Here is a 25,129-nt window from a genome sequence, read left to right on the forward strand (position 1 = left end):
CCGTATACGGTTACGAGTGTAAAGGGTTAAAGCATCAGACAAGCTCAGTACATATAGTTGATTTTATTAAAACACATAGGGTGTGTCTATATGGGAAAATAATTTTTTTAATATGTATGACCAATTGATTGTTTTTTTTTGTAGGGGACAGCCCTAGTGTTATTTCAATCACAGCAATATAATTCATATAATGGACAAATCCCTTCAGACCACTGCAACTTAGGCAGTACATCATGGAAATGTAAAATTAATTGACATTTCTAATTACTACCACAAATATGACCGCCTGTCCACCCACCAGCGAATTTCAACTTAAAATGGTCATGCCTTTTCTATTACAGTATCTACATTTCTATGATTTCAATAGGTTTCCTATGGAGGATTGACAGTATAAATCAAAATAACATATTCCAATTCAAGTCAACATTCTGTGATGTGTGGACCTCCAACCATCTTTGTGGTACCATTTGAAATGTTAAATGTTATTCCCATTTTAGTACATTTATCAGCCAAAACATGACAACCAACCTATGTTCAAGAGAATGTTGTCTCTCAACTGATGACGTGCACACCACAAAAACCTTAAATAAATGTAAAATAGGGTCTAAGCTACAACATTATTTTTATTTAACCTTTTTTTAACTAGGCAAGTCAGTTAAGAACAAATTCTTATTTACAATGATGGCCTACACCGGCCAAACCCAGAAGATGCTGGGCCAATTGTGTAATGCCCTACGATTTTTTTTAAATCATTATAAAATAGTTTGACAATCCTGTTTGTAAACTTTTACATTATATAAATCAACTGTTTTTCTTTTCCAGTGATGAAGACATGTCTCAACGGGTCAACTTTGAAAGGGAAGGGAAAGGGGATATCAAGTCAGTTGCGCAACTGAATGCATTCAACCGAGCACCTTTATCTCTTGAATGTTTTGGCATTCAGGTCCAAAGTCACTTTCTGAGCACTTCAACAATGGGCAAATATGTATGGAAGGTTTCGTTCAAATCAAAAAGGATGCTGTCAAAAACTGATTGAATTCAAATGGATTTACCCTTTAGTCTTTCAGGCATTTTACAGTGAGAGACTCTGAAGCTTACTTCTCCAAAGCCTCCAGCCGCATGCCCGCCAATCGCTTCACTCGTTGGCTACCTGGAAACTGCCTCTTCAGTTCCTGTAGACAAGTCTGCAAGGGAAGTGGGCAGAGGGGAGGTGCAATTAGAGTTGGCTGGGTGCAACATGCTACAAACATTCAAGACACATACACTTTATTTTACTTAAAGCCCCCATGCAGTCTTTGTAATTGTATTTTTAAATCACTGCAAATGATCACTCTGTTAATTTCATGAAAATAACATTTTGCATTTACATTCTAGTCATTTAGGAGACATTATTATCCAGAGCGACTTACAGTTAGTGCATTCATCTTAGAGATTCTCCGGTACTTTTGTAAACTTTTTTGCCATTAGTTCTGAAACTAGCACTCACGAACCAAAAATGGTCCCCTGAAAATTGCGCACTTCATCACATATGTGCACCACATTGCTCGCTCTATATCGGTCTCCGCGGTTCCCACTGTGCCGTTGGGTCCGCCCCGCAGATAACGCTGGGCAGGCCTCCTGATAGCTGTCACTCAAATGTGAGGAGCTGAAGCTCTTTGGCGAGAACTCTAATTGTTAAGGGATTGGCCTACGTGGGGGGAAATGTAGGGGAAAATGGCACAGCGTCAAGAAAACAGTCGCTTTCAAACTAGGGATTTCATGACCACCCCTACGTAAAATGTATTTTTTATTTCACCTATGAAGTACACAGACACATCCAGCCCTTAGTCGCCAGTGGCGAAGCATGTCTTAACGATAGTTAGCTGAGAAATGTTTTACATTTACATTTTAGTCATTTAGCAGATGTTCTTATCCAGAACTTTAAGGGCACTTTAAAATCTGTTATATTTTGTGCCTGATTCCAATCCATCTTTTCCCAAATTCCGTTTTCTCCTTTTTGTTTTTCCAGGTTTTCCCTTTTTTATCACACTTTAAATAAAAAAAAAACAAGTCCACAACAATGCTTAAACCACATCAGGACACCACTTTTGAGGTCTGGGAAAAACATCTAAGAAATGTTGCATTTTGGGTGTAGTTACCCTTTATTACAAGTGTGCACCATCCAGAGACCGTTGTTTGGTTAGCTGTGTTTCTGTAGCGCTCATGTGATTGCAGAGTTTGCAAAACAAATGGGCAGTGGATTGATGCAAAGAATGTCATTCTGCCAGGTAGGCATAGGCTACTTTGTAGTTAACATTTATTTTAAAAGGTTTTGGGGAAAGCCTTTCCATCTATCAGCAGACGATTATCATTAGCATTACCGTTAACGGCTACACAGAGTGCAGACTAGACATACTTGCATTGCACACAAACAGGCATTCCTGTGCTATTTCAGAAGGTTGCAGAAAAATAAGTATCACTGATGCATGTTCATATCTTATGATTAACTTCAGCAAATTAATACATTTTCTAATACGTTTAATACATTTAGTTGATTTCCTACTAAGTTAAATACATATTTGAATATTGCTGAATTACTTCTGGATTCCGTGATTCTGTCTGCGTTTTCCGCATTGCAGATTTTATATGCCCTACAGAAGAAGTTAGGGTTAAAACCTTCCGGTTACCGGCCCAACACTTACCCGCTAGGCTACCTGCCGCCCAATACATTTTTTTATAATTTATTTCCCTGAGCCTACTTTTGCCATTGAAATGCTCAGCCTGATCGTCTGGGCATATTGATGCAAATTTAAATAGATTAACATACACAGCCCGAGTGACGTGCAGTCAGGGTAGGTAGGGCCTACGCTGTGAAATGAATTAAAAATAGAACTAATGAAAAATAAATACACGTTTGATCAATAATCATTTTGTCATGCTTTTTATGCATGATAAAATCGATTTCTGAACATGTACTTACTTCACAAATTTGCGCAAGGAGGCCTGGGGAAAGGCAGCCTCGCTGTGCCTTTCTTCCGCCCTTCAAACTCATTGACATGACTTGTGTATCTGAGTTTCTTAAAAAAAAAAAAATATTTCACCTTTATTTAACCAGGTAGGCTAGTTGAGAACAAGTTCTCATTTACAACTGCCACCTGGCCAAGATAAAGCAAAACAGTTCAACACATGGAATAAACAAGCGTACCGTAAATAACACAATTGAAAAAAGAAAGTCTATATTGTGTGTGCAAATGTGTGCAAATGGCGTGAGGCGTTATGGCAATAAATAGGCCATAGTAGCGAAGTAATTACAATTTAGTAAATTAACACTGGAGTGATAGATGTGCAGATGATGATGTGCAAGTACAAATACTGCTGTGCAAAAGAGCAGAAAAGTAAATAAAAACAATATGGGGAAGAGGTAGGTAGATTGGATGGGATATTTACATATGGGCTATGTACAGCTGCAGCGATCGGTAAGCTGCTCGGATAGCTGATGTTTAAAGTTAGTGAGGGAGATATAAGTCTCCAGCTTCAGTGATTTTTGCAATTCGTTCCAGTCATTGGCAGCAGAGAACTGGAAGGAAAGGCAGCCAAAGGAGGTGTTTGCTTTGGGGATGACCAGTGAGATATACCTGCTGGAGCGCGTGCTACGGTGGGTGTTGTTATCGTGACCAGTGAGCTGAGATAAGGCGGAGCTTTACCTAGCAAAGACTTATAGATGACCTGGAGCCAGTGGGTCTGGCGACGAATATGTAGCGAGGGCCAGCCGACTAGAGCATACAGGTCGCAGAGGTGGGTGGTATATGGAGCTTTGGTGACAAAACGGATGGCACTGTGATAAACTATATCCAATTTGCTGAGTAGAGTGTTGGTTGAAAAGGCGAACGGTTGTCGAACGGTTGAAAAGCATGCATTTGGTTTTACTAGCCTGTAAGAGCAGTTGGAGGCCACGGAAGGAGTGTCATATGATATTGAAGCTCGTTTGGAGGTTTGTTAACACAGTGTCCAAAGAAGGGCCAGATGTATACAGAATGGTGTCGTCTGCGTAGAGATGGATCAGGGAATCACCAGCAGCAAGAGCGACATCGATGATATATACAGAGAAAAGAGTCAGCCCGAGAATTGAACCCTGTGGCACCCGCATAGAGACTGCCAGAGGTCCTCCGATTTGACAGGCCCTCCGATTTGACACACTAACTCTGTCGGCGAAGTAGTTGGTGAACCAGGCGAGGCAGTCATTAGAGAAACCAAGGCTGTTGAGTCTGCCAATAAGAATACGGTGATTGAAAGCGTCGAAAGCCTTGGCCAGGTCGATGACGACGGCTGCACAGTACCGTCTTATCGATGGCGGTTTTGATATCGTTTAGTACCTTGAGCGTGGCTGAGGTGCACCAGTGACCAGCTCGGAAACCAAATTGCACAGCAGAGAAGATACGGTGGGATTCAAAATGGTCAGTGATCTGTTTGTACACATGGCTTTCAAAGACTTTAGAAAGGCAGGGCAGGATGGATATAGGTCTATAACAGTTTGGGTCTAGAGTGTCACCCCCTTTGAAGAGGGGGATGACCGCGGCAGCTTTCCAATCTGTAGGGCTCTTGGACGATACGAAAGAGAGGTTGAACAGACTGGTAATAGGGGTTGCAACAATGGCGGAAGTTAATTTTAGAAAGAGAGGGTCCAGATTGTCTAGGCCAGCTGATTTGTACAGGTCCAGGTTTGCAGCTCTTTCAGAACATCTATCTGGATTTGGGTGGAGGCTTGGGAAAGTAGCTGAAGGGGGTGCAGAGCAGTTGGTCGGGGTTGGGGTTGCCAGGAGGAAAGCATGGCCAGCCGTAGAGAAATGCTTATTGAAATTCGGGATTTATCGGTGGTGACAGTCTTACCTAGCTTCACTGCAGGGAGGAGGTGCTCTTGTTTTCCATGGACTTTACAGTGTCCCAAAACTTTTGAGTTAGAGCTACAGGATGCAAATTTCTGTTTGAAAAAGCTAGCCTTTGCTTTCCTGACTGACTGCGTGTATTGGTTCCTGACTTCCCTGAACAGCTGCATATCGATGCTATTGAAGTCCGCCACAGGATGTTTTTTTTATTTTCTTCCTTATACTGCCAGCTAACGGACATCGAAAGACAGTCAGAGAGCTTTTCTGCCTTTCATGTTTCAATATGTTCCATTAATTTTCATTGCACTCAAATAATAAATGGGCATGTGTATTGGCATGGGGGAAAAAATGAGATAGGCAGGAAGGACTCTGCCTGTGGACGTCACATGTCATCTTCCGCCTTTTGGCAGTTACGTTCGTTTATGAAGGCGCTGTACATATTCTTCCTCTACTTTAAATCGCTCTGATTTACATAGGATCTGATCAGGATGGCTAACATACTGCATCTGAAACGGTTTTCAATATGAATTTTCTAGAAAACGGGCTATTAAATGGATGGAAGACCAACACCTAAGCTTAGGGACTTAAATCAAAAGCTAGGGAGAAAATAACACGATCATTTCAATCTGAATGGTATCAAAAGAAAGACTGGCTCTGTGGCTGCGCTGCTAGCAGCCGACCACTGCTTCCCCTGCCTGCTGTTCTCCACCAGCGAGTTACACGCAGTGCAGCTTTAAACACAAACAAATATACTGTATCCATGTAAAACATGAATGGTTTTGAGATATCATGAGCAGTGTTTTGTGTTTTTTTATGACGCATTCACGTCCGCCCAGACCATTGAGAGCAGGGCAGGAGGGATAGTTGATGGTTTCCATTCATGGGATCCATGATAAAAGACAAACACAGTCCTGAAGAACTTACAGTGAGGGGAATAAGTATTTGATCCCCTGCTGATTTTGTACGTTTGCCCACTGACAAAGAAATGATCAGTCTATAATTTTAATGGTAGGTTTATTTGAACAGTGAGAGACAGAATAACAAAAAAATCCAGAAAAATGCACATCAAAAATGTTACAAATTGATTTGCATTTTAATGAGGGAAATAAGTATTTGACCCCCTCTCAATCAGAAAGATCTCTGGCTCCCAGGTCTTTTATACAGGTAACGAGCTGAGATTAGGAACACACTTAAAGTGCTCCTAATCTCAGCTTGTTACCTGTATAAAAGACACCTGTCCACTGAAGCAATCAATCAGATTCCAAACTCTCCACCATGGCCAAGACCAAAGAGCTCTCCAAGGATGTCACAGACAAGATTGTAGACCTACACAAGGCTGGAATGGTCTACAAGACCATCGCCAAGCAACTTGGTGAGAAGGAGACAACAGTTGGAGCGATTATTCGCAAATGGAAGAAACACAAAAGAACTGTCAATCTCCCTCAGCCTGGGGCTCCATGCAAGAGCTCACCTCGTGGAGTTGCAATGATCATGAGAATGGTGAGGAATCAGCCCAGAACTACACGGGAGGATCTTGTCAATGATCTCAAGGCAGCTGGGACCATAGTCATCAAGAAAACAATTGGTCACACTACGCCGTGAAGGACTGAAATCCTGCAGCGCCCGCAAGGTCCCCCCTGCTCAGAAAAGCACATATACATGCCCATCTGAAGTTTGACAATGAACATCTGAATGATTCAGAGGACAACAACTGGGTGAAAGTCAGATGAGACCAAAATGGAGCTCTTTGGCATCAACTCAACTCGCCGTGTTTGAAGGAGGAGGAATGCTGCCTATGACCCCAAGAACACCATCCCCACCGTCAAACATGGAGGTGGAAACATTATGCTTTGGGGGGTGTTTTTCTGCTAAGGGGACAGGACAACTTCACCGCATCAAAGGGACGATGGACAGGGCCATGTACCGTCAAATCTTGGGTGAGAACCTCCTTCCCTCAGCCAGGGCATTGAAAAATGGGTCGTGGATGGGTATTCCAGCATGACAATGACCCAAAACACACGGCTCAAGAAGAAGCACATTAAGGTCCTGGAGTGGCCTAGCCAGTCTCCAGACCTTAATTCCATAGAAAATCTGTGGAGGGAGCTGAAGGTTCGAGTTGCCAAACGTCAGCCTCGAAACCTTAATGACTTCCAGAAGATCTGCAAAGAGGAGTGGGACAGAATCCCTCCTGAGATGTGTGCAAACCTGGTGGCCAACTACAAGAAACGTCTGACCTCTGTGATTGCCAACAAGGGTTTTGCCACCAAGTACTAAGTCATGTTTTGCACAGGGGTCAAATACTTATTTCCCTCATTTAAATGCAAATCATTTTATAACATTTTGACGTGCGTTTTTCTGGATTTCTTTGTTGTTATTCTGTCTCTCACTGTTCAAATAAACCTACCATTAAAATTATAGACTGAACATTTCTTTGTAAGTGGGCAAACGTACAAAATCAGCAGGGGATCAAATACGTTTTTCCCCTCACTGTATGTGAAAATAAGCAGTTGACGTGGTTGAAGACCATGTTGTCTTGTGCCTACCCACAGTTCACCACTTGCTACTATAAAAAGGAGAGGCAGGATGCTCTTTACGGCGAGTTTTTTTCTCTTCCGTCTCTATGAGGGAACTGGAGTCTGTTTTTTCACACACTCATGAGAAAGGTGTGGAATGGTTATCGTCATGTCCAACGATATCCTGGATGAGATGGAAAGTATGTCCTGCAGCCCTGATCTTTTGACCTGTCCAACAACAGTAATGGTCTTTCTCACTGGGAGCAGGTGATTGGACAACTTTCCGTAATCTAGTTGTCTTCGCCAATATTCTTTGCAATGCATAGGGAATCGTTGCAAAACATCCTCATATACTATTCCCATCACCCATAAAATTATTTTAGTTTATATAAATCACTCAATTTTAAGGAGATATGAGCAAAACTGACAGGACATTAACTAGGCTTCAATAGTACATTTAGCCAGATTCAAATCAGTCAAGAAGAGTGGGGAAATGCTATTGGTTCCTGCTCTTTGCAGTGAAAACGCATGTTTTGATTTAAATCGAGCTAAGCAGGAACAATGTTATATTCAACGCAAATTTGATTGAATTCCAAGCCAAAACGTATAGGAATATCAATACATGATGAATTGACTGTTAATACAGTATTAGTTCTGACTGTAACTCAAGGTGCTTTCTTCTTTTTCTACTGGATCATAGGAAGGACAGGAGATGGCCCTAAGTGATGCCTCAACAGAAATAGGCCCCATCTGCTCTCCTAGCATGCTTCTTGTCAACTGTGGGCATTCACTTCAAACGTTTCACTTGCGTTTGCATATGAGAATATATTGAACAGGAAAAATTATGAATTTCTGCTATCTAGGCATGGTTTCAGATCAACCAAGAAAATCAAAACCCACTTAATCACCATTCGGTCGTAAAATAATGTCGGTTCGTCATCAACCTAAAACTCACTAAATTACGATTCAGTACTAAAATGAGTAAAACAGAATAATCTCATTCTATCACAGGTGCTGAATTTGCAAATAATCAGATCTTAAAAATAAACTGGATAAAAACACTCATTAGAAATAACTTTGGTTTTAAATTCCCAATGTTATATTACAAAAGTGTGGTGGTCTTAACTTTTTGCTCTCGTCATATTAAAATGTAATACATTTTCATAAAGCCCTTGAAGCCTGAGAAATTGTTTTCAAGTATAATTTCTGTTCTCATGCCTGACACTTGGATAATTAAGAATAATCAATATGTGCTTCAGAGAAATAAAACCATGTATTTAACAGACTGGATGGACAAGGTCAATTAAAAACAATAATCATCCTTTTGTATCAATCTCTCCCCTGTATGTTATTCAATCAAAAGATGTGGGAGGAAAAATCATGGTGCCTTCAGAAAGTATTCACACCCCTTGATTTTTCCCCCCACATCTTGTTGTGATACAGCCTGAATTTAAAACGGATTGAGATGTTTTGGTCACTGGCCTACACACAATACCTCATAATGTCAAAATGGAATAATGTTTAGGCAAATTTTTACAAATGAAATGCTAAAATGTCTTGAGTCAATAAGTATTCAATCCCTTTGTTATGGCAAGCCTAAATAAATTCAAGAGTCATGTTATGGGGGGATAAAGATAAACGGAATTGAGCTAAGCACAGGCCTTATCCTAGAGGAAACCATGGTTCATTCTGCTTTCCAACAGACACTGGGAGACAAGTTCGAATCCCCGAGCTGACAAGGTACAAATCTGTCGTTCTGCCCCTGAACAAGGCAGTTAACCCACTGTTCCTAGGCCATCATTGAAAATAAGAATTTGTTCTTAACTGACTTGCCTAGTTAAATAAGGGTCAAATAAAAAAATTAAAAAAATTATTTTTTTAAAACACTGGAATTGCTTACCAAGACGACACTGAATGTTCCTGAGTGGCCTAGTCTAGCAATGATCAAAAAAATCTCAAGTTGGTTGTTGTGTTTTTATAATAATGTGCAAATACTGTACAATCCAGCTGTGCAAAGCTCTTACCCATTAAGACTCTCAGCTTTAAATCACTGCCAAAGGTGATTCTAACATGTATTGACTCTGGTGGATGCATACTCATGTAATCAAGATATATTAGTGTTCTATTATTCATAATTCTTTTACAAATTTACAAATGTTTCTTCCACTGACATTACAGATGACATTGTGTAGATCATTGACAAAACATGACAATGAAATACATTTTAATCCCACCTTGTAACAACAAAATGTGTAAAAAGTCAAGGGGTGTGAATACTTTCTGAAGGCACTTTAAGTAACACAATCTGTAACATATCTATTAGTTAACTCTGTGATGGCAGATGAATCAACAAGAAAAGGGGAAGTTAAACGCCATAAAGGTTTACAGCTAACACTGTGTTCATCTATAGTGCGTTTTTTTACCCTCCATTAATCCAACACTGCTCAGCAAATGTTTGTTTTTTTCCCCAAAGTACAGACAGATGGAGTAATATTTTTGGCCAAATAAAAATAATTTTCAAATTTGCCATTGTGGGTGACGAAGTAGCAATGACGGTGAGAGATGGGTTTTGAGGACGGTGGGTATGTGTGGCAGCTGTTGGTAGTTCACTTACCCAAGCCAAATCATCCCGACTGCAGTCCAGCGCAGCTATCATCACCTGCTCATAAATTATCCATACTGGGCACAGGAGAAAAAGCACAGTTTTAATATTCCAGTACAGTGTCAGGCAGAACATCAAAACATGATCAATTGACATAGAACTAATACTGTATTAACAGTCTGACTGTAACACAAGGTGCTTTCTTCTTTTTCTACTGGATCATAGGAAAGACAGGAGACTGCCCTAAGTGATGCCTCAACAGGAATAGGCCCCGTCTGCTCTCCAACATGCTTCTTTTCAACTGTGGGCATTCATTTCAAACTTTTCACTTTCATTTGCATATCACAATATCTTGAACAGGGAAAATAATGTCTGCCTGCTATCTAGGCATGTTTCCTATAAACCCAGAAACTCATAACACCACTCAGTCCTAAAATAATGTCTGCTATCTAGCCGTTGAATCCTGGGGAATTGCTTTCAAGTAGACGTCGACTGATTAATCGGAATGGCCGATTAATTAGGGCCGATTTCAAGTTTTCATAACAATCGGTAATCTGCATTTTTGAACACCGATTGTGGCCGATTACATTGCACTCCACGGGGTGACTGCGTGGCAGGCTGACTACCTGTTAGGCGAGTACGCAAGAAGCCAAGTTAAGTTGCTAGCTAGCATTAAACTTATCTTATAAAAAAAACAATCTTAACATAATCACTAGTTAAACTAGTAATATCATCAACCATGTGTAGTTATCTAGCTTGTCCTGCGTTGCATATAAATCGATGCGGTGCCTGTTAATTTCTCATCGAATCACAGCCTACTTCACCAAACGGGTGATGATTTAACAAGCGCATTCGCGAAAAAAGCACTATCGTTGCACCTAACCATAAACATCAATGCCTTTCTTTAAAATCAATACAAGTATATATTTTTAAACCTGCATATTTAGTTAATATTGCCTGCTAACATGAATTTCTTTTAACTAGGGAAATTGTGTCACTTCTCTTGCGTTCCGTGCAAGCAGAGTCAGGGTATATGCAACAGTTTGGACTGCCTGGCTCGTGGCGAACTGTGTGAAGACCATTTCTTCCTCACAAAGACCGCAATTAATTTGCCAGAATTGAACATAATATTGAAGGTTGTGCAATGTAAGAGCAATATTTAGACTTAGGGATGCCACCCGTTAGATAAAATACGGAACGGTTCCGTATTTCACTGAAAGAATAAACGTTTTGTTTTCGAAATGATAGTTTCCGGATTTGACCATATTAAATGACCTAAGGCTAGTATTTCTGTGTGTTATGTTATAATTTAGTCTATGATTTGATATAGCAGTCTAACTGAGCGGTGGTAGGCAGCAGCAGGCTCGTAAGCATTCATTCAAACAGCACTTTCGTGCGTTTGCCAGCAGCTCTTCGCTGTGCTTCAAGCATTGAGCTGTTTATGACTTCAAGCCTATCAACTCCCGAGATTAGGCTTGTGTAGCCAATGTGAAATGGCTAGCTAGTTAGCGGGGTGCGCGCTAATAGCGTTTCAAAATTGGTGATGTCACTCGCTCTGAGACCTTGAAGTAGTTGTTCCCCTTGCTCTGCAAGGGCCGGGGCTTTTGTGGAGTGATGGGTAACGATGCTTCGAGGGTGGCTGTTGTCGATGTGTTCCTGGTTTGAGCCCAGGTAGGGGCGAGGAGAGGGACGGAAGCTATAGTGTTACACTGGCAATACCATAGTGCCTATAAGAACATCAAATAGTATATGAAAATCAAATGGTATAGAGAGAAATAGTCCTATAATTACTACAACTTCTTACCAGGGAATATTTAAGACTCATGTAAAAAGGAACCACCAGCTTTCATATGTTCTCATGTTCTGAGCAAGGAACTTAAACGTTAGCTTTTTTACATGGCACATATTGCACTTTTACTTTCTTCTCCAACACTTTGTTTTTGCATTATTTAAACCAAATTGTTTCATTATTTATTTGAGGCTAAATTGATTTTATTTATGTATTATATTAAAATAAAAAGTGTTCATTCAGTATTGTTGTAATTGTCATTATTACACAAATAAATCAAATGTAAAAAATATATTTTTTTTAAATAAAGAATAAAAAAATTAAAATCGGCATGGGCTTTCTTCGGTCCTCCAATAATCGGTCGACCTCTAGTTACAAGTAGAATTTCTCTCAATCCTCACACTTGTTTTATTAATAATCAACAATATGTGCTGCATAGAAATAAAACCATGTATATAAAGGACTGGATGGACAAGGGAAAATCTCTTCCATGTATGTTTTATGTAGTTCAATACAAATAAAAGTTATATTAAGCCTAATTTAGAGAATCAATCATGGTGAAAGACCACTGACCAAGTTAAGGCAATATAGATCAAATTCTGTTGGTATTCTAAGATTTCGTTCTTCATAGAAAATGTTCAAAACTTCATAAGATAATGTACAACTCCATACAAAAGACAACATTACGCAGCCCTTTCCTAAAACACAGAGAAAGAAAGCTTACACAGCTGTTATGCAGGGCAGCAGAATGTCATTTCCCCTCATTTCACTGTGATATTCTAACCAGTTACGGTGTGATGCCTTATTCACAACGTTTATCAACATTGCCCGATACATTTCATCCAGCGGTTTAAAAATAAAGATGAAATGTTTATTGAAGTGTTTATTCAATCCATCAACTGTAACAGTAAAAGACAGTGATTAATAATAGGCTTGGCTAATGGATCCAATTAATGGAATTAATGCTAAAATGTCTGTTTTGACAAGCATGCCAGATGTCCTCTGCCAAATGCTGTCTAACTGTAAATTGAGAAAGGACAATAAAACCCAACTCAACAAGAAAACTGATATGCCAAAACAAACAAACGCCTGGAGTTTTCCTTGCCTTTTTATGATTCCAACTCTTGTTTGACAATTGCCATCTTGTTTCACAGCCAATTTAAGAACTGGTTTCAATAAAACCGGGGCGTGTTAAGTGTTTACCCTGCTCTATAAAGAGTATGAATGAATCATAATGAGTACAAGGAAAATAGACATTCACAGAGTCGTTCAGCAAGACTACATAGTGAGACACTAGCAGGCTATTATATAGCCAAAAGGCAAAACTGAGTGTACCGCTACCAACCATCACATACGGGTTATTTTTTTTAATCAAGTAATGGCTTACCAAGCTTCTGCATCATTCAATTCAACAGTCGAGTCACATTGGTAAGCCTACTAAAAATACTGAATAGGCCTAGGCTTCTGAGAACTTGTGACATATTAAAGATGGAATTTGTGTAAGGTGAAACAACCCTGTTCGACCCAGCGTCTTATTGTTTTTGTTTTGTTGATGAAATGGAGGAAATGTTCAGCATCGTTGCAAAAAAATAAAAAATAAATAAACCACAGTACATATTCTGCAGAGGGGTATACTACAAAGTAGGATCAAGGAATTAGCCAGCTAACTAACCTAAATATTTGGATAGCTTAACATTTTTAGAAAGAAACTTAAAAATTGGCATGGTCTAATTGATTCAATGGACAAAAACACAAGTTTGGCTTTTTTAATAAACGAGAAATGTGTTATTTCTGGTTGCTTTACAAAGATAGCTGGCTAACTTTTTGATCCTGCTTTGTAGTATACCCCTCTGTTCTAACAGTGTCTCAAGTGACTATTTGTTGTTATAACCCAAACGAATGTGGCAATTTCAAACGGATTTCAGCTTTAAAGATACTAGCCTATACTGTTTGTCTTTTGAGGTGGAAATTGATTATTTTGGATTAAAAATAACAACTTGAGGCTACAGTAGTGCCTTCAAAGTAGTCATACCCCTTGAATTATTACACATTTTGTTTTTAGTCTGAATTCAAAATGGATTAAATAGATTTCTCACCTATCTACACACAATACCCCATAATGACAAAGTGAAAACATCGTTTTAGAAATTCTTGCAAATTTATTGAAAATTAAATACAGAAATATCTTATTAACACCCCTGAGTCAACACTTTGTAGAAGCGCCTGTGAGTATGTCTGGGTAAGTCTCTAAGAGCTTTCCACACCTAGATTTCTCAACATTTGCTAATTCTTATTTTCGAAACATCTTCAAGCTCTGTCAAATTGGTTGTTATTCATTGCTAGACAACCATTTTCAGATCTTGCCATAGATACCAAGTATATTTAAGTCAAAACTGTAACTCGGCCACTCAGGAACATTCACTGTCTTCTTGGTAAGCTCCAGTGTAGATTTTCCCTACTGTTTTAGGTTATTATCCTGCTGAAAGGTGAATTCATTTCCCAGTGTCTGGTGGAAAGCAGACAGTCCCAGGTTTTGAGCTAGGATTTTGCATGTGCTTAGCTCCATTTGTTTCTTTTTTATCCTGAAAAACTCCCCAGGCCTTAACGATTACAAGCATACCCTAACTTGATGCAGACACCACTACGCTTGAAAATATGGTGAGTGGTACTCAGTAATGTGTTGCATTGCATTTGCCCACAACATAACACAACACTTTGTATTCAGGACAAAAAGTTAAATTCTATGCCACTTTTTTTTTTGCAGTATTACTTTAGTGCCTTGTTGCAAACAGGATGCATGTTTTGGAATATTTTTATTCTCTATAGGCCTCCTTTATTTATTTTGTCAATTAGGTTAGTATTGTGGAGTAACTACAATGTTGTTGATCCATCCTCAGTTTAATGGGTGTGAGAGGGGAAAAGTACGTAACAGTTTTAAAGTCACCATTGGCCTCATGGTGAAATCCCTGAGCATTAAAATGCAAATCAATTTATAACATTTTTGACATGCGTTTTGCTGGATTTTTGTTGTTGTTATTCTGTCTCTCACTGTTCAAATAAACCTAGCATTAAAATTATAGACTGAATGTCTTTGTCAGTGGGAAAACGTACAAAATCTACAGGGGATCAAATACTTTTTTCCCCTCACTGTATAGAAAAAGCGCTATAGGCTACAGTCAAATACAACAGAATTATTTTTTGACAGGGGGTGCAGAATTTTGTTTCTGCTTGTAATTTTTAACATTTTGATTGGCTATTTGTTAATCAACTTGTCTATAATTAGATACATGTAGCTTCTCGTTTGTCATTTTATGTTGCCCTAGAAGACTAAATAAACCCTTGCTCAACAGAATAATGTAATAGATGGATAGAATGAATGCTTCAATCAAGTTGATATCAGTAAAGTTCTCTCGGTCATTCACAGAGCAAATACGTTTAGGGACTTGGGAGAAAATACAATAACGTAAAAAAAAAAAAAATAACGCAAAATGTCCAAATTACATCAGTTTGACCGGATGTAAGGAAAAAGAAAGCTGTGAAAAAGACTTAAGATTTCAGTTAAGCTTTGGTGCATATTTTATGTGATTGAAATACTAGCAGCTTTTATGAAGTTTTGATGATATAGACAGCACCTCTACAGATGGTATATAATTGAGCATTGCATTCTCTCAAGATACAGAAATAAAACAAATCCTATTTCTCACTCCTGTTCCCAAGTTCAAATTTTGCCTACATTTGGTGTATAATTTTACTGCAAGAAATGCTTAATTCTGCACGAGTTATTAATAAGGCTATGTGGTGAGGTTATAGACTTACAGTCAGTGTCCAGATTTCAGTTTCCATTCAACACATTTAAACAGTAGACCACAGTTTCCTTGACATGCCATAGACCTATTTGAAGTCCCATCTTGTGACTGTTGAATTTATGTAGTGCTTCAAAATCATCACACAACATAGCTGGCACTGCTATCATCCTCTTACCACTTCCCCAAAGAGGAATGGTCCAAAATTCCTCCTGACCATTGTGCAGGTCTGATCCGCAACTACAGAAAACATGTGGTTGAGGTTATTGCTGCCATATGAGGGTAAAGGGTTCACATACTTTTCCCACTCTGCACTGAATGTTTACACGGTGTGTTCAATAAAGACATGAAAACGTATAATTGTTTGTGTGTTCTTAGTCTAAGCAGACTGTGTTTGCCTATTGTTGTGAATTAGATGACCAGATCAAATTTTATGACCAATGGTTCACATACTTTTCCTTGCCACTTGTTAAGCAAACTTGTATTCCTGAACTTATTTAGGCTTGCCATAAACAAAGGGGCTGAATACTTCACTCAAGCCATTTCAGCCTTTTTTGAAAAACATAATTCCACTTTGACATTATGGGTTACTGTGTGTAGGCCAGTGACCAAAAATCTCATTTGAATCCATTTTAGATTCAGACTGTACAACAACAAAAAGTGGGAAAAGGCAAGGGGTGTGAATACTTTCTGAAGGCACTGTGTTGAGGCCCAAACTGCCCCTTTTCTGGCCCACAAATTGATTTTGACGAACAAATCGATCAAATTACATGAGAAAAGTATCAATACTGTGGCGTTTTGGGTGGGCAGTGTAAGCTTTCTGAGGCGAGAACTAGGCATTCAAAGAGCCAGAGTCAGACACGTTACCAATGCTCCAAAAAGAGTTACAAGAAGAAGTGCATGACTCCAACACCGTCATTAAGTTTGCTGATGAAAACAGTGGCAGGCCTGATCAACGACAACGACAGTCTATAGGGAGGTGGTCAGAGACATGGCAGTGTGGTGCCAGGACAACAAAGGAGCTGATCATGGACTACAGGAAATGGAGGGCTGCAGCACACCACCATTCACATGTTTACATCCCTGTTAGTAAGCATTTCTCCTTTGCCAAGATAATCCATCCACCTGACAGGCGTGGCATCTCAAGAAGCTGATTAAACAGCATGATCACACACATCTTGTGCTGGGGGAAAATAAAAAGGTCACTCTAAAATGTGCAGATGTCACACAACACAACGCCACAAGAATGTCAATCTGAGCTGTTGCCAGAGAATTGAATGTTCATTTCTTTAACATAAACTGCCTCCAAAGTCAGTTAGCTGAGGAGATTTTCTGTCTTTAATAAAGCCCTTTTGTGGGAACAAACGCATGCTGATTGGCTGGGCCTGGCTCCCCAGTGGGTGGGCTTGGCTGCCAAGTAGGTGGGCCTACGCCCTCCAAGGCCCACCTATGGATGGTCACTCTGACAGAGCTCCAGATTACCTCTGTGGAGATGAGAGAACTTTGCAATAGGTCAACCATCTCCGCAACATTCAACCAATCAGGCCTTTATGGTAGACGGAAGCCACTCCTCAGTAAAAGGCACGACAGCTCGCTTGGAGTTTGCCAAAAGGCACCGAAAGACTGACCATGAGAAACAAGATTAACTGTTCTGATGAAACCAAGATTGAACTCTTTGGCCTGAATGCCAAGGGTCACGTCTGGAGGAAACCTGGCACCATCCCTATGGTGAAGCATGGTGATGGCAGCATCATTCTGTGGGGATGTTTTTCAGTGGCAGGGACTGGGAGACTAGTCAGGATCGAAGGAAAGATGAATGGATGAAAGTACAGAGGGAACCTTGATGAAAACCTACTCCAGAGTGCTCAGGACCTCAAACTGGGGCGAAGGTTCACCTTCCAACACGACAACGACCATATGCACACAACCAAGACAACGCAGGAGTGGCTTCGGGACAAGTCTCAATGTCCATGAGTGGCCCGGCCAGATCCCGGACTTGAACCCGATCAAACATCTCTGGAGACACCTGAAAAAAGCTTTGCATTCACGCTCCCCATCCAACCTGACAGAGCTTGAAAGGATCTGCAGAGAAGAATGGGAGAAACTCCCCAAATACAGGAGTGCCAAGCTTGTAGCGTCATACCCGAGAAGACTCGAGGCTGTAACCGCTGCCAAATGTGCTTCAAAAAAGTACTGAGTAAAGGACTACATGTATACAAAGTCTTCGCAGCATAACACAGGCCTAATCATCTCTCCAGCAGTTTCATTATGAGCTCAGGTTGGTTCCCTGTTATTCTATGCCTGTACAAAAGAACAGTCAGTACTCCTTGATTCCATACTGAATTAATGAATCATTGGACAACTAGTCATTTAAGAGATTGATGCCCTTCCTTGCTTTCATGAGCAGAGAACTGTGACAAGACCAAATCAGTCATAGGCCTACTGTACAACCTGTTCTAGCAATCATGTTGCAGTGAAACCACAAACCATAGCAGTCTATATTAAATCTAGATTGTAGCATTTCCATGTTTTCTGACAGACTAAGAATACAGTCTATTAATTAATTTCCCCTTCTGCCACTAAATGTTGTCTATATTGAACATGCTGCCTGACTGTAAATGTTGGCTTTGTGTACGTCTTTGATGCCTGAAAACACTATACATCTCCATCACCTATACGTCTAGGGTACATCAAAGTTTACATCCTTCCTATTATAATGCTACTTTTTCTTCAATTAATAAAATAAATCAAGAATGAAACCAAATTGACAAATCAAGTCCTTGTCTCCCAAACATCCTGTGATGGGTGGCTGGTGTTGTGGATCATTGTGTACAAACAGATTCTGCCTACTACAACAGCGCTAGAAATTGGTCTGATGTGACTCTTGATTTAATGCATATGTACTTACTGTCATCTCCAAGTTTGGACGCATGCTCATTTATCAATTCTTCACCAACATCCACGATTTGCTCACTGTTTCTGTGGTTATCCTCTCTCCACTTCCGCAGCTTGTCTCTCATTTCTGTGAACACAATTACCGAAACATTTCTCAGGATTCAGGCAATATAAAAGATGACATGCTTTCATATAACATATTGAATCAGGTAGAGCACGCGCACACACACACACACACACACACACAAAGAGTGAGCAGCACACCATCAGCCCCTGGAGCAATTGGGTTAACTTGCTCAATAGCACAAAGGTAGTGGATGGTAATGACCCTGACCCAGCAGCCCTCTACTCTAGTACGCAGTTCAGTGCACACTTTTTCTGGTTACTGGTCCATCTCTAAAATCTGGGCTACCTACTGGTTCCTGACATACAGTGCCATCAGAAAGTATTCACACCCCTTTTCCCACATTTTATTGTGTGGAATTAAAATGGATTTGTCATTTTTTGTCAACGATCTACACAAAATAAAAATTTACATTTTGTAAAATAATATATCTTGATTACATAAGTACCCTGAGTCAATACATGTTTGAATCACATTTGGCAGCAATTACAGCTGTGAGTGTTTCTGGATAAGCCTATAGAGCTTTGCACACCTGGACTGTTCAATTAGTTTGGCTGTGATAATAGATGGGCTGGACATGTCGGGAGATGAGTTTGGATTGGTCGGCCATGTAGCATGCTTCTATAACGTGAGCTGTGACAGTCCTTTCTACCGTGCCGGTTTTGAAAGATATAACATTTGCCATCGAGAACTTCAAAAGTTTTGCTACTTTTCTCAACAACATTGATGACCCAAATCGACAGATCAGTTGGATAAAGTGGTGGGCTACTTTCTGCACACGCCACAGTCAGTGTGAACCGGAGTGACTTGACACAACGCTGACCAAACAAGGGGTGTGTTCGTAAATTCACTCTGGCTATCTATTCCGACAGAATAACTGATGAATTTACGAACGCTCAACACACGTTGAATATGGCCGGTGTCAGTAAATGTCGGTAAACCGTCAGTAAATGCCGGTAAAGCACAATTAAAATTGTTGCCAGCAGCACAGTTACCAACGCTGTGGATACCATCCTAACCATGTCTGCTAGGGCGAGTAAAATGGTCAATGTGATTCTCATTTGTGTCTGGAAGTAGCCAACGTTAGCTTGGGTACTTGACTGCCATTGTGCGGTCTGAACGCTCCGAGAGCGAAACGCTCTGAATTTACGAACAGAAAATCTGACAACACTTTAGCTCCATTTTGTTTCTTTTCATCCTGAAAAACTCCCCAGTCCTTAACATGATGCAGCTACCACAATGCTTTAAAGTATGGTTTGTGGTACTCAATAATCTGTTGCATTGGATTTGCCTCAAACATAACACTTTGAATTCAGGACAAGTTAATTAATTACTTTGCCACATTTGTTTCAGTATTATTTTACATTCGTTTTTTTTACATCGGATCAAGCCCAAACTGTGTGATGTAGTAGGAAGTTGTAGTTTCCAACAGGCCCATATTCTACATAGTTTAGCGCATAAAAGTGGTAATTAACAACAATGACCATAATCTATTGTGCATCTACTTGTCCGGTCAGTTTCTTTTCGCCTGCTACGGAAGAGGCGATCGTAAGGTGATAAAGCGCAGTTGCTGCTTTGTGAGTTCTCTAACTGATAATACATGATCTAAGTGATTGATAGCTGGTATTCAGCTGTCATAAAAGTATGCCTTATTTACTTTGAAGAACTACAAAAAAATGTGATTTTGTCAGACAGTAAAGGTAGCAGCTCCATAGAGATGAGATGACTTCAAAAGAAATAAAGTAATCAAATAAAACAAATGTAATATACACAACTTAAATATTTTAAGTAATGTAATGTGAATAAATGGTTAATATGTGGTAAGCAGTAATAGGCAGTCACTACCATCATGGGAATTTAATTAATTGTTTTATTCTGTGTTACAGAATTCAATCCACATAATGCATAGTGAATTTAATGTCTAAAACAAACACCAAAATGTGATAATTTTTTAATAATCAAACTCAAAAAGCCCTAATCGTTTGGCACTACCAACAGGATGCATGTTTTGTAATATTTTGTATTCTGTACAGGCTTCCTTCTTTCACTCTGTCAATTAGGTTAGTATTGTGGAGTAAATAAAATGTTGTTGATCCATCCTGTTTTCTCCTATCACAGCCATTAAACTCTAACTGTTTTAAAGTCACCATGCTCAAATGGATATTCAATGTCTGCTTTTTTCTCTTTTTACCCATCAACCAATAGTTGACCTTCTTTGCGAGGCATTGGGAAACCTCCATTGTCTTTGAGATTGAATCTGTACAATAATTGTATGTATGTGTGGGGTTCAGAGATGAGGTAGTAATTTAAAAAATCATGTTAAACACTATTATTGCAAAAAGTGTCCATGCAACTTAAGCACATTTTTACTCCTGAACTTATTAAGGCTTGCCATAACAAAGGGGATGAATACTTATTGACTCGAGCCATTTCAGTTTTACATTGTTAATTAATTTGTAATTATTTTTTTTATCATAAAAACAATTATGGAAAACAATTCCACTTTGAGATTGAGGTATTGTGCATAGCCCAGTGAATTTTAAATTCAGGCTGTAACAACAAAATGTGGAAAAAGTCAAGGGTGTTAATACTTTCTGAAGGCACTGTATATACACGTTTAAAACAAATCTCATTAGCTAGGTATATAAATATCTACCTAGCAAGCAAGCTAAAGTAAACTCTGGAAAACTCGCACAACAATGCTCTCTCCTTCTGTGTCAACACGCAGGCTCTCTTGCTGATTTTAGCTAGCTAGTAATTAGTAGTAGGGACATCAAACTTTCAGCCTGTTGCACAGACCCTATGGACACTAGAGTGGCTGGTTAAATTGTTCTTAGAAGCATTTTTTACATCTAAAATGGTTTAACTAGTGAGAAATGTGATTATTAAAAGAAATCTGAGTTTCCATGATGTGGACAGTATGTATTACTACCAGGGGTTGGAACTGGTTCAAGGAACAGAACCGGAAACTGGAAAATAACTACATTTTGAGACGAACAGAAACAGACCCGGGAAAGTAAATTATCTATACCGTTCTGAAACAGAACCGGTATTTTAAAAGAATGAGAACAGGTTAACGTTCTTTTACGTTTTTTCCAGTCCCACAAAAAAAACACAACAAAGAGCCTATGCAAAGCCCTGACTGTCACTGAAACTTTTTCCAGTGTCTGACTGCCAGCTGAAAATCTTTGCCAGTGTGTAGTCGGACTATTTTTAGGGTCTTCCTCTGACACCACCTGGTATAGAGGTCCTGGATGGCAGGAAGCTTTGCCCCGGTGATGTACTGGGTAGTACGCACTACCCTCTGTAGTGCCTTGCGGTCAGAGGCCAAGCAGTTGCCATACCAGGCAGTGATGCAACCAGTCAGGATGCTCTCGATTGTGCAGCAGTAGAACTTTGAGGATCTGAGGACCCATGCCAAATATTTTCAGTCTCCTGAGGGGGAAATAGGCATTGTTGTGACCTCTTCACGACTGTCTTGGTGTGCTTGAACCATGTTAGTTTGTTGGTGATGTGGATACCAAGGAACTTGAAGCTCTCAACCTGCTCCACTACAGCCCTGTTGATGAGAATGGGGGCATACTCTGTCCTCCTTTTCCTGTAGTCCACAATCACCTCTTTTGTCTTGATCACGTTGAGGGAGTTGTCCTGGCACCACACAGCCAGGTCTCGGACCTCCTCCCTATAGGCTGTCTCATCATTGTCGGTGATCAGGCCTACCACTGTTGTGTCATCAGTAAACTTAATGATCGTGTTGGAGTCATGCCTGGCCATGCAGTCATGAGTGAACAGGTAGTACAGGAGTGGACTGAGAACGCAATCCTGAGGCACCCGCATGTTGAGGATCAGCGTGGTGGATGTGTTGTTACCTACCCTTACCACCTGGGGGCGGCCTGTCAGGAAGTCCAAGATCCAGTTGCAGAGGGATGTGTTAGTCCCAGGTTCCTTAGCTGAGTGATGAGCTTTGAGGGCACTATGGTGTTGAACTCTGAACTGTAGTCGAATAGCATTCTCACATAGGTGTTCCTTTCGTCCAGGTGGGAAAGGGCATTGTGGAGTGCAGTAGAGATTGCATCATCTGTGGATCTGTTGGGGAGGTATGCAAATTGGAGTGGGTCTAGGGCTTCTGGGATAATGGTGTTGATGTGAGCCATGACCAGCATTTCAAAGCACTTTGTGACTACAGACGTGAGTGCTACGAGGCGGTAGTCATTTAGGCAGGTTACCTTAGTGTTCTTGGGCACAGGGACTATGGTGGTCTGCTTAAACATGTTGGTATTACAGACTGACAGGGAGAGGTTGAAAATGTCAGTGAAGACACTTTCCAGTTAGTCTGCGCATGCTTGGAGTACACGTCCTGGTAATCTGTCTTGTCCCGCCGCCTTGTGAATGTTGACCTGTTTAATGGTCTTACATCGGCTGCGGAGAGTGTGATCACACAGTCATCCGGAACAGTTGATGCTCTCATGCATGTTTCAGTGTTACTTGCCTCGAAGCGAGCATAGAAGTCATTTAACTCGTCTGGTAGGCTCGTGTCACTGGGCAGCTCGCGGCTGTGCTTCCCTTTGTAGTCTGTAATAGTTTGCAAGCCCTGCCACATCTGACGAGCATTGGGGCTGGTGTAGTACGATTCGATCTTAGTCCTGTATTGACGCTTCGCCTGTTTGCTGGTTCGGCGGAGGGCATAGCGGGATTTCTTATGAGCTTCCGGGTTAGAGTTCCGCTCCTTGAAAGTGGCAGCTCTACCCTTTAGCTCAGTACGGATGTTGCCTGTAATCCTTGGCTTCTTGTTGGGGTATGTACTAGGGATGCACGATATATCGTAAGTATATCGGCCCAACGTCTAGTTTAACGCCGATGTGCAAAACCGATGTCAAAGCTGACGTGCATACCTATATAACGTAGGTAGATGAGGGCCTTGTCGGGTGTCAGGAGTAAAACCCTCTCATCCGACTTGTTAAATAAAAAAGTATTTAAATACAAGGTGAGTAAATCGCTGTCCTGATTTCTAGAAGCTCTTTTCGGTCATAAGAGACAGTGGCAGAAACATTATGTACAAAATAAGTTACAAATAACGCATGGAAAGTATTAATTTCCCTTGACAAAGTCAATGCATCGCAAACTGTTTCTGCATATTGATTTGGACACTTTAAAACAGTATTTTGGCAATGTGCTAATTATCAATATGTCTAGGCAACAGGAAGCAGCTACATTATACTTTTAAAAGTCAGTTTTAGGTAAATAAATTACATTTACAACATTAATTTCCAATGGCATTATACTTAGCTAATCAGGTAACTGTTGAAAGATTCCAAAAACGTGCTGTGATTTACTTTGATGGACAAGAAATCACCAAAACAGGTATTCTCTGCCAATTAGTAATATCCAATGCAAGACCGTGTATTTTAGCAAGCCATCTAATGAGGCAGCAGACAGCAGGTGCAGCAGCAGCGCTAGCTAGCTAGCTAACTAACTTAGTTATAATCAGCTGACAGGCGTTAGGTACCTAGGCTGGCTAGCTAGCTTAGCCTGCTGTGTATCCTTGCAAACTCACACATGCTGTGAACTGTTAGCTACGACAATGGGATACAAAATGACAACAATAACAGATTAATCAATGCTTAACGTTAGCTAGCTAACGTTGCTAAAGAAAAATTGAAATAAGAAAGACAGGCAGAAATAATGTGCTAGCCAAGTGGCTCTCGTGTTAGCAAGCGGAGTTGTCTTGATGAGATGGACATACGCAGCTACATTCGCCGAACGATAGTTAAAATGCACTACGTCGAATCATACAAGGATTTAACAGCACACTTTCAGTCATACAGTACATTAAAACGTTTAATCGTCTGTGTTTACCTTCCCAGGTTACATCGTACATTTCTGATACCGACGCCATCTTTCTTGGCAGCACAGGTTCAACGTCATTGAACTGGGTGTAGCTTGTTTCTTTCTGCTCACTGAGCCTTTACTCTCTAAATAGTGTAAAAACAAATGATCATTCAATCTACGTACAAGCTCGAGAATAGTCAAACATATTTTTGAGACATGTTCAATGTATTTTATTCATTTCTATGGACTTTAATATTTCTGCTGCTTCTATTGTTTTTTCTGCTATTAACATGAGTGTAATGTGATTGAGTGATGGGGTGTAAACTGTCAGTTTTTATTGAAATGAGAAGATTCATGAAAGTCACATCATTTATGATTAAGGGGAATGGTAACAGAGAAGGACAAAATGTTACTTTATGCATGTCTTGCTCACATGCCATCTTCAAAAGGCTGTGTGTAATTGAGCAGGCAAGGCAATCATGGATGTTTCCTTTGAGGCAACTGTTCAATCATTGGAGTAATTGAATCCTACTATCTGATGCATAGATACATCAGGTCCCGGTCTATTTAATTTAACAATTGACACTCAGAGCAGACCACAGTTTCAACACTTCCAAAATCTCACTTTAGTCCCTGCGGAGAGGATCATAACAGACTGGTTAGCATAAAAGTTATGACAGTGCTGGATGTAGGACTAGATGTAAACAAAAGC

At 40.1% G+C, this 25,129-nt stretch overlaps 1 protein-coding gene across 1 annotated transcript in view; it reads right to left on the reverse strand.

The window, feature by feature from the left end:
• LOC106605058 (ER membrane protein complex subunit 2) overlaps positions 1 to 24,555 on the reverse strand; it is a 61,103-nt gene extending 36,548 nt beyond the window's left edge. Inside the window, exons 1-4 of the mRNA XM_014200315.3 lie at positions 24,445 to 24,555; positions 18,478 to 18,591; positions 9,990 to 10,054; positions 1,099 to 1,184 (exon numbers count right to left, since the gene is read on the reverse strand). Coding sequence (XP_014055790.1) covers positions 1,099 to 1,184; positions 9,990 to 10,054; positions 18,478 to 18,591; positions 24,445 to 24,484 — 305 coding nt within the window. The 5' untranslated portion in view covers positions 24,485 to 24,555. The remainder of the gene's footprint in view (positions 1 to 1,098; positions 1,185 to 9,989; positions 10,055 to 18,477; positions 18,592 to 24,444) is intronic.
• Between the last annotated feature and the right edge of the window lie 574 nt (positions 24,556 to 25,129).

This window comes from Salmo salar, chromosome 05 (genome assembly GCF_965601325.2).
Source record: "Salmo salar chromosome 05, fSalSal1, whole genome shotgun sequence".
Lineage (NCBI taxonomy): Eukaryota > Metazoa > Chordata > Actinopteri > Salmoniformes > Salmonidae > Salmo > Salmo salar.